General features: G+C 40.7%; 2 protein-coding genes across 2 annotated transcripts; one reads left to right on the top strand and one right to left on the bottom strand.

The window, feature by feature from the left end:
* The first annotated feature begins 3,183 nt into the window (after positions 1-3,183).
* On the top strand, positions 3,184-5,144 carry tcap (titin-cap (telethonin)). The gene is made up of 2 exons (XM_023411013.2): positions 3,184-3,507; positions 3,696-5,144. The coding sequence occupies exons 1-2, from the start codon at positions 3,359-3,361 to the stop codon at positions 4,084-4,086; spliced, it is 540 nt and encodes a 179-aa protein (XP_023266781.1). The 5' UTR covers positions 3,184-3,358; the 3' UTR covers positions 4,087-5,144.
* A 1,942-nt stretch (positions 5,145-7,086) lies between these two features.
* On the bottom strand, positions 7,087-9,155 carry LOC111658450 (uncharacterized). The gene is made up of 4 exons (XM_023410986.2): positions 9,011-9,155; positions 8,425-8,591; positions 7,338-7,411; positions 7,087-7,097 (listed from the first exon to the last, which is right to left on the bottom strand). The coding sequence occupies exons 1-4, from the start codon at positions 9,125-9,127 to the stop codon at positions 7,087-7,089; spliced, it is 369 nt and encodes a 122-aa protein (XP_023266754.2). The 5' UTR covers positions 9,128-9,155.
* Positions 9,156-15,420: the final 6,265 nt, after the last annotated feature.

The following is a 15,420-nucleotide window of genomic DNA, read 5'->3' as shown; positions in this document are numbered from 1 at the left end:
GTGTACTCATAATCTCTTATAATCATGCAGACACAAACTATACAGAAAGAGGCCACTGAATGTAAAAATTTGTCTCCCATAATGAATAATTGTGTAAATACAAATGTACATAGATGATACACTGTATGCTGGAGAAACACCGCCGGGTGTAATTGATGTCAAAATGTCGAAGGAAGCCTTGAAACAAACGTCTGCAGCCACAAGCGAAGAGTGTGTCTCGATGGCATTTTTTTTTTTAAATATCAGGTTTTAACTAGTTATTATAGTTAATGGGCAATTGGGCAGCTAAGGTTATTGATATTTTCTTGTATTGCTTTCACTTTAGAATAATTGTTGTTGCTTTTTTTCATTTAACCTTTCTCACTTGGCTGGCAGGTAAACTAACTAAGCCTTTTAATTCATATGAATATTAAATTTGTGATGGCCAGTCTTAGCAGCTACTGTTACTGTCACTTTTATGTTTTCATTTCCCCTTCACATTGGATTATTGCTAATGTTATCTTTTTAACAGAATTGTTTAATTGCAGAAAAATGCAGTTAGTGTAACTTTACAATTTAAACATCTTAATATTAGATTGTTGATCACCAAAATAACAGCTAACATTTAATTTCTTGTAAATATTACATTTGTGGTGGGAAATGTTAGCATTTAATGATGCTGAAAATACTTTTAACTGGAATACATTTTAACTAGATATTAAAATGAATAACTTAGCATCTAAAGTTAGCTACTGACATTTTATTGAGTTACATCCACTTCAATTATTCATTATATTGTTATTTTTTTCTGTTTACCTCACTGTTAACTTTTTAGAGGGCAAAGCTGACAGGTAATGTTACTGTCACTGTTTCTCTTCATAACAATATTACATTTGTTATGGCCAGAGTAAGCAGCTAATATTACTGTTGATTCTTTCAGACAGTAAAATGAATGAACCCCTTTGACCCAGCATAATCATCCCAAAAATGTGTTCACAGAAACCACGCTGCACTTTCTTGAGTGTAGAGTCAAACTGCAGATTTTGTGCTAGTGTCCATACACGAGTCAATGGAAATGAACTTTCCCTCAGATTCTTCTTGCTGCTAACATGCACTTTGTGTCAGCTTGACCTGTGTAGGAGGCTCCTCTGTGTCCTCCCAAATTCACTCATCTGTCACAAAAAACCCCCCAAAAAACAAATAAAAAAACAAAGTTACATCTAACAAACTTGCACTCACAATATTTTGCTTTATTTACCATCTCCTGACAGGCCTGAGCCTTATCCTGCAGTGGCCCTTCTCCCCCCTCCCTCTCTCTCTCCCTCTCTCTCTCCCTCCCACTCCACATCTCTTTCTCTGTGACAGCTCATTTAAATGTCACTTCCCAGCAGCTGCGGCAGTGTTGTTATGCAACACAAAGTTCTTCCTGGCCGGGCCTGGTCTGGTCTGGTCTGGTGCGGGTGGAGGGATGAGGACGAAGCGAGGGGGTGATCACTGTGACAGGGCTTACCTCATCACTGTTCACCTTTACAGACCCTCCGCATCCCTGGCTTCATTAGCATTGCATGACTCACGCAACAACAGTTAAGAGAGCCATCTGATTTCCCCCCTGCCGCTGGAGCAGGTGAACACCCACATTATAATAAAAGCAGATCAAAGGCGTCAGTCTGTGCACTAGTTCAAAACCTGATTGCTCAGCGTCAAGTTGATTCTAAAAAGATATGATCTCAATGGTGAAAGACCTTGCATAGTGACTTATTAGGTTTCTGAATTGGCATTTCATGGTTGCCATGGTGTCATAACATGACTGTACGCGTGACCCCAGTGATGCCTATGGTGCTCTTACTCTTTTCTCTCTCTGACACTGAGCAGTATTTATGATATACAATAGCGCTCTCCTGAGAAATTGCAGAGAAGAAATTGAAATGTTGTTGCACTCGACAAGCAGAAAGACAGTAGCACTTAATTGCATGAAAAGGAACACTTTGCTTTAATCCCCCATTGCTTATGAATGGTAAATTCATAAGCAATGTAACATTTATCAAAGGATTTAGAAATGTCATCGTATGCAGATACAAGTGTTTGTTAATGTATCTGTCAACAACTAGAACTCCTGTGGAGGCTGGTGTAAAAACAGATGATGAATGACAATATAATATAAAACAATTTCAGTTATGATTTAATGTCATCATCTACAGATTTAGCACATTGCACAATTTAGTCATTACTCCACGTGCCCCGAATGTAAAACACATTTAAAGACAGTGTGAGTGATCAGCTTCTTGTCACTGTGGACACATCACACTTGATTCCCGATACATCTGATACATGCTATCCGATGATACCGGTACCTGATGTGGATGAATGAGTCAGAGACAGGGACTGGTAGTAACATCACACCAGCAGACAACTGTCAGAGTTGAATGCTTGTGTACATGTGCACATGGGTGTGTGTGTGTACTTCAGTCTGTAACCTGAGCTGATTATGGCTTGCGCGGTGCTCTGTCACCGTGGTAATGAATCACCAGGGATGGAGCTCTCGCCGCTGCTGAGAGGCAGCGCACTGTAATGGCATCTAATGAGGGGTGTAGATGTTGTCAGAAAGCGCAGCTGTTGTATAAACTCCTTATATTATATCCTGTAAATGAAAGTCAGTGGGACGTGATGAAGCCAGTCCGTGAAGATCGCTGGCTTTTCACCTTTTATCTCCAAGTGACAGAGGTGTCATTCCTCATCCACGCATATTTAACCTACAGGCCTGAAAGATTCTCTGTGGGTGAAAAACAGCTGCATCACTGTTATATTTCCACATTAGGGAGGCGTCACTCGCTGCTTCATGTACATCAAGACCAAAACCTGATTAAGATTCCTCTCCAAAGACTAAACCTGTTGTGTGTGTCTGTCTACATACTTATATAATCGCCATACAGAGTGTCTCCATGATACTGGCCCCTCTAAGACACTGTGATCACAGCTGAAGTGGAAAATGTTGGTGCTGAGTGATTACAGAGGGGACAGTGCATACAATTTGAGAATCAGAGGATTTTCAGCCCAATTACCCTTAACCCCTCCTCAGAGAGGCTTCCAGCTCTCAGGGAATGAGACATGGAACACTTGGTGTCGGATGTCATCGCGCACTGATTGTAGAGTGACAACATGTTTCAGAAATAGCAACAGAACATCTATAAAAGACGTGGACAGACCCGAGCCCAGGCATAGACAGCACAGAGAGGGAGAGAGACAGTGGAAGCCAGGTGACACACAGCCAGCTGAAGCATCACTGTTTTTCCTCGGACAAACATCCCAGCCGCAAGACCAGCCCTTGGGAGTGATCACCAAGAACGATAAATCTGAGACAGGCCTTCACACAGCAGAGAAGATGCCAATCTGCACCGTCCTGGAGAAGCGTAACGGCGTGGTGGTGGGAGCTGAGCTCACCTGCAGCGTACGGGAGGAGAACAAACCTCAGAGGGAGAGCTACAGCGCTGACTGGCACAGTGTCAGTCTGAAAACTCAACCTCAGGACAGGTGAGAGCTGTGATTTCAAACCTTCATTACCATCATAAGATACGGACTGAGATCTACTTGCTCATTTGCTTGGCAAGTTCTTGATAGACCTATTCTCATATTGCAAGACAGTAACAGTCTAATTGAATATGTGAATCACAGTGAGTGCTCCCACTCTTCTAATTTCAACTCTTCTCTGTTTGCTGCAGGCAGACGATGAACATGAATGACGACTCTCGCAGGGAGACTCTGTCCCGGCAGTGGCAGGCCCGTTCGCTGGTACAGGCCTGCCCCTCTGGCGTCTTCAGAGTGGGCACTGTGGAAAGAGGGGTCAGGGAGCACCAGCTGCTGCCGAAGAGAAACACCCTCCCCTTGCCCATCTTCATCCCCGCAGAGCTGGGTGTCAGGCTCGGACGCGGAGCCCCACACACCGAGGAGGACCTGCAGCCCTACCCCAACCCAGACGGAGCCTGTCCCAGCAAGAGGACCGTGGGGGAGATCACAAGAGATCTCCCCCCTGTCAAGCCGACCCTCATGGAGTTCGCCAAAGCGCCCAAAGCCCTGGGTCGCTCCATGTCCCTGGAGGCTCAGAGAGGGTGAAGAACAAAAGGACAAAAAGAGAAAGAGTGGATGTTAGGGAGAGAAGAGAAGGATGACGGATGGAGAACGATAGTCATTGAGCAGAGCGTGTCAGGAGGGAGCATGACAAGATGTATATAGATTAATCTCTAGCGACATTCGTCATAAACCCTACATACTGTAGATTTTTAGCACTGTCTGTGTTTCTTGGCGAGCACAGCACCAGGTAAATGTCACGCTTTCACGTCATTGTTGGCATTTGGTGGTCAGCAGTATTAGAAATGGTTGTGTGAAGGCATTCATATTGTCGTGGGTAGTCAGGGTGCGAGTTCCCAGCTGTGCCACGGGCTAATCTCTGCCCGCGCTGGCCGGCTGGGTTTCATCGTATCTGCTGATCTCTTCAGTGTAATCACTGTGACCCAACGGTTGCATGCGCCGGTGCACCTTAACCATGCTGCATGCACTTCCTTTCCACCTTCTTTTGTATCGCAATGTGTAAATATCCTCATGAGGTAAATTGAAGTGTTCTCGTGGTCGTCTGACTCATGAATTATACCTGTGAGAGGCGGTGGAGGCGTGCAGTGATGTAGAAAGTGACAGATGGAAAATGACATGGCAAAGGCAGAGGCAGGTAGCAGACTGTAAAAAGAGATAGGAAGAGGGAGGGAGAGTCAGGGGGGAAGAGGAAGAGGAGGGGGTGAGCGCTCGGGGAACATGCCTTGGTCAGCATCCAGGCCTCCAGAAGCCCTTGACAGTCTCTGATCTCTGTGAAGAGTACAGAATGCTCCGGCGTGATCACACACTGCGGCTGTACATATGTGTGTGTGTGCGTGTGTGTGCCTGCTGACACCTCCAATCAAGAGGACTTAGGAAAATTAATAACCTGTTCTTTACTGTGTACTAGCTGATCTACCTTGATAGCTGAGTGGAGGTTCATACCTATATATGGTAGAGGAACAGACACTGTAGTAGCTGAGAATACCCAGTGGTGTAAATGAATTTGAAATGTGTGCAATGATGTTGAAATATTTGTCCTAGATATTTATTATTTTTACAAATAAAAGCTATGTTGCTCAACACCTGTTGGTCTTTATGTTGTCTGTCCAAGATGCAACATGAACACACTTATTAAATTTTATGTTGAAGTGGAAAAGTAAAGACAAGAACCTCATGATCCCTGAAGATAACAGGTTAGGCAGAAGAAAATGGGATGCAACAAAGAGAAATGGGGATAAAGTCAATACAGCAATCAGGGGTTACAATATAGAGAATGATCTGATATGATATGATATGATATGATATGATATGATATGATATGATATGATATGATATGATATGATATGATATGATATGATAGTAAATTGAAATATATATGAATACAACAATATGAGCAAAAGGATTAGAACGTATGAAAGAAATATATCAATTTGGAAAATTATGAATTTTATGAGGGAACACGATGACAGAAACCTGCCAGACAAGCTGATATAAATAGCTGAGTATCTGTCTCCCATAATCTGGTTACCTACATACTGTCACAGTGTCCTCCACCCTCGGAACAAACCCCACATCACCACTTTACATCCCTCATTTATCTTTCATGTCCCACCTCCTGTGTTTGTTCTCAACACAGAACGCACTGTTCCCCACTGTGTTAGTGTGCAGAGCTGTAATGGATGCACTGCATCACCTCCTCTTCTTTCACTCTCTAAATCTACAACTTACTCAGTCTAACTTATCAATTATTACTGCTGCCATTAGCTGCCCTTCTCTAACGAAGACTCATTCCTCTTCAGAGGAATATTTGTGTCTTTAGCCCCTTCTGACCTGCTGTGCCTCTCGTCGCTCTCACTCGTCTCCCTGTGATAGGCAGCGTGTGGTGGTTTGATATTAATAGCTGAGTAAACAATGGCATTGCCCAGGAGACAGTGGAGAGACAGTCGTATCGGCACGTTCCTCTCATTTGAGCTCTTAATCCTAGTGTTTTATCAGAGATTTGGGTGTGCTGCCTTCACTCCCTATCTTTAAAATTACCCTCCCACACTGCTGCTGAAATCCTGTTCGCCCCACCCAGCACTGTCACAGTACAATCCACTTTTAAAACTCCAATTAAACCTCCGAACCCCCGATACTATTTTCAGTGGATGCCAAGGAATGTGGGAATGTAGAGGGCTTGTGTGGCCACGGACAAATCTACTAAACTGACATTGAAATTCTTTCCTATGGTCTCAGCTGTCTCCGCTGCATCCTGCTCACTGTGTTGTCCCATTTGCTATCTGCTATTGCAAGCAAGTAAATACAAACCTTGAGAATTGGGTCAAACAGTTGTACATTATCTCAACACCTTTCCCTTTACTTGAGTTTGAACCAATGAGAAAAAGCAGTCAAACGCCTCACCATGTTTTTCTTGCTTATGGCATGTCCAAAACATTCCATGCAATTCTTGAATTGCACTATTTTCATGCACTTTTCAAGACTTTTCTTGCTTTTATTGTCATCACCTGAAGGGATTGAGTAGTTCACTTCCTCATATCCTTCTAAGCACTCATCACAGTGTATTTAAAGACAAGGTCATACAGTGTTACACAAAAATAGATCTTACACGGTGTTCCACTTGTTGCCCACAGTGGTATGTTATGGCCGTCATCAGCACTATAGCATGCAGAGTCACTGTCAATACAGCTTGTCAATACAGCCTGTGGTCTATTTGCCAATTAACATCTGTTGCTGCTCCCTACTGGACAATTCGAGTAATGTATGTTAAACAAAATAAAGGTATAAAAATGCCTTTAATATTGCACAATATCATAAATCTTTTCCTATTCCAGCCATTGTAAAGTAGCTTAAAAGAAATTGAATTATAATAAGAGAGAAAAATGACAAACATAAGTGTGAGATCAGGACATTTGAGTGAAGATTAATAAACTCCAGATAGTTTTTCCTTCCTACTGTTGCCCATTAAAACATATTTGGTGAGTAATAATATTAATCACTCTCTCTTCTTCTCTTGCTTCTGTCTCATCAGTTGTTCTCTATGAAAGAAACAAAGATAAATTATGACACAAATCTAAAGCATCTGACGAACCAATCTCTTCAACCAATCAACAATCAACAGCACCATAATCACTTGCAGTACCCTTTCCATCATAATTATAATGATGCTTCCTGTCGAGACCTCTCTTGGCACCCCACTTCAGAGACCCCTTTGACATCACGGGGGCAGACCATGTTAATTGGCTGTTGGCTGAGTGCTGCCGTGTGGTTGGCTTTACCTGCTGCAGGAGTGACGTTGACTTCCACAGTCGCAGTGGTGGCACCGGGTGGGGGAGGAGGAGGGACAGCAGGGCTGATCAAACAACATTCAAAAATATTCATCAGTGTGTGATGTCTGCTGGATGTTTTTTATCGTCCATGTTTGAATAAGCAATGATAAAAAGTCCAAAAACCAATGATAGAAAAAAGTGCAATGATATAAAATCTAAAAACACAATTTAGTATCTTACGTAAAATATTTATTCATAAAAAATGGCTGATAATATTTCTAAGCCTGCTGTCGAGATTTTGAACAGTTTTGAATAGTTTTTATCTTTAGCAGAGAAGAAATGTAAAGTGTGAGAAACAGACTACAACATACATAAAAATGGACGTAGACACTGCGTATAAAAAGTGAAGCAAATGCGAAGTGCCTTAAAGCGTAGTACCACTGCCGGCCGCTAGGGGCTGGCTCCAAAAAACCTCTGGCTCCTATAAACTCCCATTCAAAAAGCGTCAACTCTTCTAAAGAAATACCAAGTCAATAAAGTCAGTTTTCCACATCTCACTACAGTGTCATTATGAACCATCAATACTGCCACAACCCTGAGCCCATGCTAGCACTGCTCTGATATGCTACACAGTAGTGCTGGCAGTAAGCCAGTTAGCGATAGCAACATTGGCAAACAGATTTGATTCACACAGGGATTCACTTAAAGTAAGGTCCTGTCACACTTGCAGTAATTAACACGCATTATTGTTACCGAAGCATTAGTAAGTTTGAGATATTTAAAAGTGAATTTCATGGGAGAATACACTGGTTGAATCTACTTCACGAGATGGAGCCTAGGTGCATAAAACGTCCTTTTCCCTTTAAGTGAAATCCCAAGGATTTGCGTTGTCTGAAACCGTCTCAGGCTGCCAGCAGGTGATGATTCAATACACGCTGCCTCCCAAATAAATCTGATTTCTTTTCAGGATTAGCCATTCTGTTTCAGAGTGGTGAATGTGCCTTTGACTTTTCATTTGCTCTGACAGTTAATTCTCTGCACCAGCAGTAATGAGTTGTCATATTAGATGTAATGGACATGTGGGAGCTCTGATCACCTGTCTCTGTGTGGTGGAGCAGAAGTGGGTTTGTTGGGGTCTTCTTGGTAGACCAGTGAGGGCAGGAGCCATGAAGGACAGGACAGGTATGGGGCAGACTGGTAATAGTGGTGGTATATCTCTGGGTCAGCCTCACTGTCCTGAATTATAACCAGATCTCTGGGAGCCTGACACAGTGAAGGAGAAAAACAGTTAATCTCTCAGTGCAAGATCAAGATCACTTGTGGAGTTTTAGTCTTGTGACACTAAAACAACAAGGTGGATTCTGGATTTGGGAAATTCTTTACAAAGTTCTGGAATGAAATGAAAATAGATTAAACTGTTTAACCAGCCAGCTAGTGCTTTGTTTAAAGCATTGGGAGGAATAGGCTGGAAGTGAGGGTTGAGTCTCTATAATAAAATCAGGGAGTGTATGTAAATGTGGAGTGAAAGAATTTTATTTTTGAGTGAAGCTAAGTAAATTAATCTTTTCCTATATTTAATCATATCAAGATAAGGGTGATACACTCAAACTCATTTTCTATTCAGAATCCAAATCCATTTTCATCAACTCGGACTTAAATTTATTAACTGAACTGACCCTTACCCATGTCTGGTACCGGCCTGGGCCGGGCGGAGGGCCTGAGGACCCGGATGACCCGAGAGCTGACATGGTCATGTTGTTCATGACGACCTGGTGCATCTGGGCATTCTGGATCATCATCAGCTCTACAAGGTCTGCACGTTGAAAAAATCAAACACTATCACTGCTGTTGTCTTTGTATTCTGTCCTCTTCCCTCAGGGTGACGAGGTGATTAACCCACATTGTGTCAAACTGAGGGGGTGAACGAGAGGTGCCAAGCTTCATTTTCTCACCTCTTTGTCACTTAGTATTTGTTTTCTTGATTTGGCAGTGACTCACCTCACAATAGAAATATGCTTTCTGACAAAGGTTTAGGAAAGTCTATTCAAAAGTCTATAATTCCACATATTTAAAAGCTTGTTTATATATGAAGCTGACTACAGTTTTAAGCAGCATTTGTCACCCTGATAAATCATTAAAAGTTTTCCAGGCAATCTGAGTGTTATCTCTGTGAACCAGTTGTTTGTCAGCTCAGTGATGCAACATTCAGTAACTTGACAAACTTTGTGATATTTCACCATCTTGAAAGGGGTTTCATAAATAATAAAAGCAATAATGTCAGCTAATGTAAGACTGTGAACTATTAATGTGACTCACTGAAACATGTGATGGCTGGCTGTGCCCTTATTTATCTGTTGAAGTAGTTTTGTCTGGGTTGTCTTCTTCCATGGTTGTATCCACATTCTTAAAAAATGAAAATCATTTGCGTCGACAAATTCAATGTTCTGTCTTTTTTTTTTTTTCATCACAAAAATGTAGTTGATTGTTTTGTTGATATTCAGCACATGTTCAGAATGACGCTCCACATTAATAAACCCAGAATTTGAACACAACAAATTAAAGTAAAATGAGATAAACAAATTCACACATGTGTCAGGGCGGCAGCTAACGTGTTGGTAACAGCCATCAAGGCATTGTTGAAACAGTGTGTCCCATCTCCAGGAACTGAGACTCTACAGATTTGTTTACTTCACATCCAGAGAAAGCTGATGTTGGGTAAGGCTGTGTTCAGTGCACACAAATTAAATATGAAAAGTAACCTACACAAAACCGTATGGCAGCAGGCAGAGAGTGATCTACCAGGATGAACTTGTGAAGATTGTTTTAGTCAGTCACCTTTTCTACCTGACTGTATGCAGTCTGGTGTGAAGCGTCTAATTCCCTTTTCTTGTGTTGTGACACAGTATGTCAAACTTGTAACAAATATTTCAGCAAAATGCAAAGTTGCTTCATGCGGCTCTAAATCAAAAGTTTGGCTTTAAATTGACTGAGTTTCAGTTAGAGCATTTAAAGTCAAAGGAACACAGTGGCCGGGTTTGGGCAGCCATTAAAAATCAACAGTCACTGGTCACAAATAGAGGCTGTTTGAAAAGAGTTTTGACCTGTGAATCTCTGAACTAGGTGTCACTGACTTACAATAACTGAATGATATCTGTAAACGTAGTAAACAACACGTCTGACTAAAACCTGCCGCAGTAGAATTTAACATACCCTCTCATACGCAAACATTTTATGCAACAGTCAAAATCTCCAGACCATAAATAATATATCTGAGTGCTTGCTAGCAGCCTATTGTGACAGACAGGGAAGAACAGCTGCAAGTGTGAAATCTTGAGTTGTAGTTGTGTTCGGTGACAGTCTGCCATATACCTTCCTTGACATGACCGCCTGGCATAATGGAGGGAGCCAAGCCGGGAGGCATCATGGTCGCCGGGAGCTGCTGCAGGATAGTGGTGGGCTGCTGAGGAGCCTGGGGAGGAGAGATGAGGCTGTAATGAGGCTCTGTGCCTGGAGGCGCTGTGGCTGAGAATAAAATGCAGCATCTACCTATACAGAAGGTGAAGCTCTACCCCACAGGAAGAAGAAAAAACTCAAAGAATTATCCTTCCATATGCAGACGATATTAAAAACATCACTCCTTATAATACTAGAAATTATTATGTTATTATGTAAGACTCAAGCTCAGTGATGCTTATTGTGTGCACAAAGAGCAGCAGGTTAATTGTTGCTAAGATAAGAGCTTTAGCTGGGAGTCAAATAACCCGCCACAGATGAGACTGAACTAACATATTGCACACTTACAGGAAATGTCTGGAAATTGTTCGGCTCATGCAGCTCAAAGTGTTGATAAATATCTTCCGTCCACGCCATAAGTGGGAGCTTGCAGCTGATATTATTTAAAAGATGCTCACTATGTAATTCTAACCTGTTTGCTGAAGTGCAGAGGCACACAGTAACAGGTTGCCAAGGTGCCAAAACACATGCTGCAGTCTGCACACGCCTAAGCACACATACAGACACACACACACACACACACACACACACACACACACACACACACACACACACACACACACACAAAAACGTATTACAGGCTGTTGGTGTAATTAATTTCACTTTTTAAAAAGCAGAACAGCTCAAAGAACAAAAACTTACTTTACCTATAAAAAGTATCCACCTTCTCTGGACTTTTTAATGCTTTACTGTTTCTACAGTGACTCACACTGGATGTAATTAGATTTTTATGACACTGATCAAACAAAAAAAAATCTTAAATGTCACAGTAAAGACATATCCACACTTTCATATAATCTAAATCCTGTGTACTGTAGATGTTGTAGATATTAATAATCTGAAAAAGGAATCTATTTACTCAAATGTATGAGTCAACAACTAATCAACAACCAATTAAAAAGTACCGGTCGTTACTGTGCTAATGAGATGTTTATCTAGATCAACTCGTAATAGGATCTCTTTCATTTAACATGGAGAACAAAGCATGTTGGAGTTTAAGGAGATATACACTTAAGTTGATGTATGATACATACAGTACATGGTGTAATGCTTTTTTCACTAGGAGTGATACGAAAGAGGGCAGAGGTCACACACCGCTAAACAAACACAGCTGTTTAGAATTTCTCCAATCAGCTAATAGAAGCTCGTCCGTTTCCATTATGCATTACAGTAAAGCGTCAGATAATAATGTCCATACGTTCTCAAGGGATGGGTGATTGTAGTCTGCATTCTGGCATTTATAAGTTTGCCATTTTGTCATCATGTTGTGTGCAACTGAGATAATGAAACATGTTGCAGTGCTTTTCATTTAGCATAAACTTTCAAATTATATAGACAGGAAAGAGAGGGTGCTGTTTACATTATGGCATGTGACTCAGTTACATGATAATATGCTGCCTAACGGCTACAATATAACAACACGTGATAACAGAGACTGCATCCTTAATCATCAGCCAAGAATAAAACAGATATATATATGTGTATATATATATATATATATATATATACATATACACTGTATATATTACCATCCTATTTGCTATATATAATTTATTATGAATACAACCTTTACAGAAAAAACACATGAATTTCACATGTGCAAAATCACACGTGGACACGCGTGACCCCATGTACATGCACATGGAAAATGTGGTTTTGGAACTTTTTGCTGGTGTAATTAGTGAAGCCCATGTAAACTCCCATATGAAACCTATGGGATTACATGTGAAACCCATGCACACAGCCATGTGGGTTACACCCATCCTTTAAAAGCACATGTGACTTATCACATCCAAGGGCACATGTGATTTTCAAACGTTTCCATTAATTCTGCTTCAACATTTATATCCTTTGAACACTTACACTCCATTCATATAAAGATATTTACTGTGTTCTGAAAATGTATGGACATACAGGCAAAACAGTCCCCCCCAAAAAATCAAACAATTAAAAACTGCATAAACAGTTTCACTGCAGGGTTTCAATAGTTTTTGGAAACAATGGAGCTCTATGGCTCAGATACATCAGACTGTGATACACACTCTAGATATATTCACATTTGGATTTGCTTCTTATTTGACAATAAGAAAAAACTGCTGCAGGATATGTAAGACAGTAAGGTTTATAGCACATCATTGTATGCATTGCATTAAATAGATTTAAGTTTTAGTTGTGTTTTATATGTGTGTGTAAGTCCTCCTATGAAGCACCAATAACTGGTGTATAAACTGTTAATGAGTGCTTGATGTCAAAGTAGTTACACATTGTTAAGCTTAAAGTGTGTTGTGATATGTCTTCAGCATGTTTAATTGCATTTATAAACTGTTTAAAGGCCACTAGTGCATTGTGAGCACATGAAAATTAATACTTCATACCATACAGTAAAGTTATCATTAGGCAAAATATAAATATAAATGTTTTTTTTTTTTAAAAAGACCCATATCTGGATATTATAAGCCATTTTAAACCCACAAAGACATTTACACCCTATCCAATTGTAGTAAACAACTACAAGGATAACTTTTTTTTTTAAATAAATATTCATTTTTTTTTATAAACAATTAAAATCCCAGAGTGTAGTGTTTGATAATGTTAACCAATTATTAATGTTTACACTGATCATAAAAGCTATATAAAAGATAAATTGTTACTCTAAAGCATTCATACCTCAAAATCTGTGTTTGCTAAATTGAAGAAATGTTCTCCCGTTGACAGAAAACCGCACTGCGCTCATGGAGAATAGGTGTCATCACTCTACTGTAGGACCTGAGTGTGATACAGTGTCCTTGTTTTAAATCGCTCCCGGTCTCCCCACAGGTGATTTCTGAGCATTAATATTTAAAATGTGATGTGGCCACAGGTGTGCGTTTAAGGAGTGCTCAGAATGAAACTTAATGCCAACATTGCTTATATAATAGACGGCTGCAGCCTGAGCGCTATGGTAGACGACACTAATTAGCACACAGTTTACATTCACTGTACCGCCTTGCCTTCCAACCCTCCCTCCCTCCCTCCCTCCTCAACCCATCCCCACTCCCTGTCAGTGGAAGGGGCCTCTACACCCCCATTGCATCTCTAGCTCTGTAATTAAAACGCTGTAATCTGGGTGGCATCGTCTCTATTTTTAAAAGCCCCCTGTCGTTGTGTGGGCAACGTGACACAAAGGGAAGCATCAAGTGGTGAAAGAGGAGGAGGAGGATGAGAAAGAGGAAGGGCGGAAACAGGAACAACCGCAGCAGCAGGCGATGACCAACTCTATGAGGGATGAAGAAACTAATAATCCATGTTAAATTGGCAAAGGTGCGTAAAGATAATTTTCATCCTGTTGTCCTGTGCAGCCCATGCGCCTCAAATCAGCTCCTTTAGAAAAACACATTGTTTTTACAAAAACATAAAGCAATTAGAATTACTGCCTCACAGTTGTATGCCTCCACCAACCAGTCAAGTAGCAGTTTACATCCATGTCTGATATAAATAATGTCGTGATGACTTTGAAGGAATCTAAAAAAACGTTTATTTTTTGCTGAATAAATAAACTGATTTGATCTGACTCTGTTAGGCTTTGTCGTTCTGCTGTATGTGTGTAACGTCATTTAGGGAAACGAAGCAAAGGTTAAATTCCTTGTATGTGCTCACATGCTTGACCCATAAAGTTGATTCTGATAGAACAAAAAGTCGTAGCCGTGACAGTAGACAAAGCTTCAAATACGTATGTTGCTGCAAAGAGGCTACAGAAACGTAGCTGCTTCACACACATCTTCAACTGGGCAGCACGGACGATCTACACAATCGCCACAGTTTAACAGTGAACGCTTAAGATTAGTGTCACCAATTCAGTGTCTGAATCCTGAGTTACAAGCATTGAATAATGGCCTGAAGTGTTTTTGCAGAACATTGTGATGTGACAGCGAAATTGACCTTTGACCCTTTTGGATATAAAATGTCATCATTTTATCCGATTAGACATTTGTGTCTTCATTAGCGAATGAATTCTTGAGTCATTGCCAAAAACAGGATCACAATGACCTATGACCTTTCACCTTTCACCTTTGACAAACAAAATCGAATCAGTTCATCCTTGAGTCCAAGCAGATGTTTGTGTAAAAGCTGAAGAAATTCCCACATGACGTTCCGGAGGTATCACATTCAAGAGGCCATAAATGTGTTTTGTGACGACACAGTGACCTTTGACCTTTGACCTTTGAAATTCCCTCAAGGTGTTACTGAGATATACTGTATGTATTACACATAATGGCTCCAGCCTCACCTGCTGCCATCACTGGCGCAAATACCACCAAAGAAATGTAATTTCTTACAGAGAGTTTAATGAAATCATGAAAGAACCATAATAAAGTATGTATTCAATATTAGAATTTATTGTCTTTCTTTTCAATAATATTCTGATGTCATCATGTTTGCATTTTGCAAAATTATCTGATGTCCAAAAATATTCAGTGTTTAGCCTCATGTAAGCCTGGACAGAGAAACACAGTTAGTTGAATTTGATTTGATTTTGCACGCATTAACACTGATTTGAATACTGAATCTCATTGATCACGATGTTGATTTCATCCACATT

This window comes from Seriola lalandi, unplaced genomic scaffold (assembly GCF_002814215.2).
Source record: "Seriola lalandi dorsalis isolate HSWRI2012SDOR001 ecotype SW California unplaced genomic scaffold, Sedor1 jcf7180002054443, whole genome shotgun sequence".
NCBI lineage: Eukaryota > Metazoa > Chordata > Actinopteri > Carangiformes > Carangidae > Seriola > Seriola lalandi.
The sequence above is the reverse complement of the archived record's forward strand: the minus strand, read 5'-3'. Positions and strand labels throughout refer to the sequence as shown.

Excerpts from the sequence above, each read along its gene's own strand:
- tcap (XM_023411013.2), top strand. The coding sequence starts at position 3,359 with ATGCCAATCTGCACCGTCCTGGAGAAGCGTAACGGCGTGGTGGTGGGA. Across the intron at positions 3,508-3,695 it reads AAAACTCAACCTCAGGACAG|GCAGACGATGAACATGAATG; the intron begins GTGAGAGCTGTG and ends TGTTTGCTGCAG.
- LOC111658450 (XM_023410986.2), bottom strand. The coding sequence starts at position 9,127 with ATGATGATCCAGAATGCCCAGATGCACCAGGTCGTCATGAACAACATG. Across the intron at positions 8,592-9,010 it reads CAGGCCGGTACCAGACATGG|GCTCCCAGAGATCTGGTTAT; the intron begins GTAAGGGTCAGT and ends TCACTGTGTCAG. Across the intron at positions 7,412-8,424 it reads GCTCCACCACACAGAGACAG|CCCTGCTGTCCCTCCTCCTC; the intron begins GTGATCAGAGCT and ends TTGTTTGATCAG.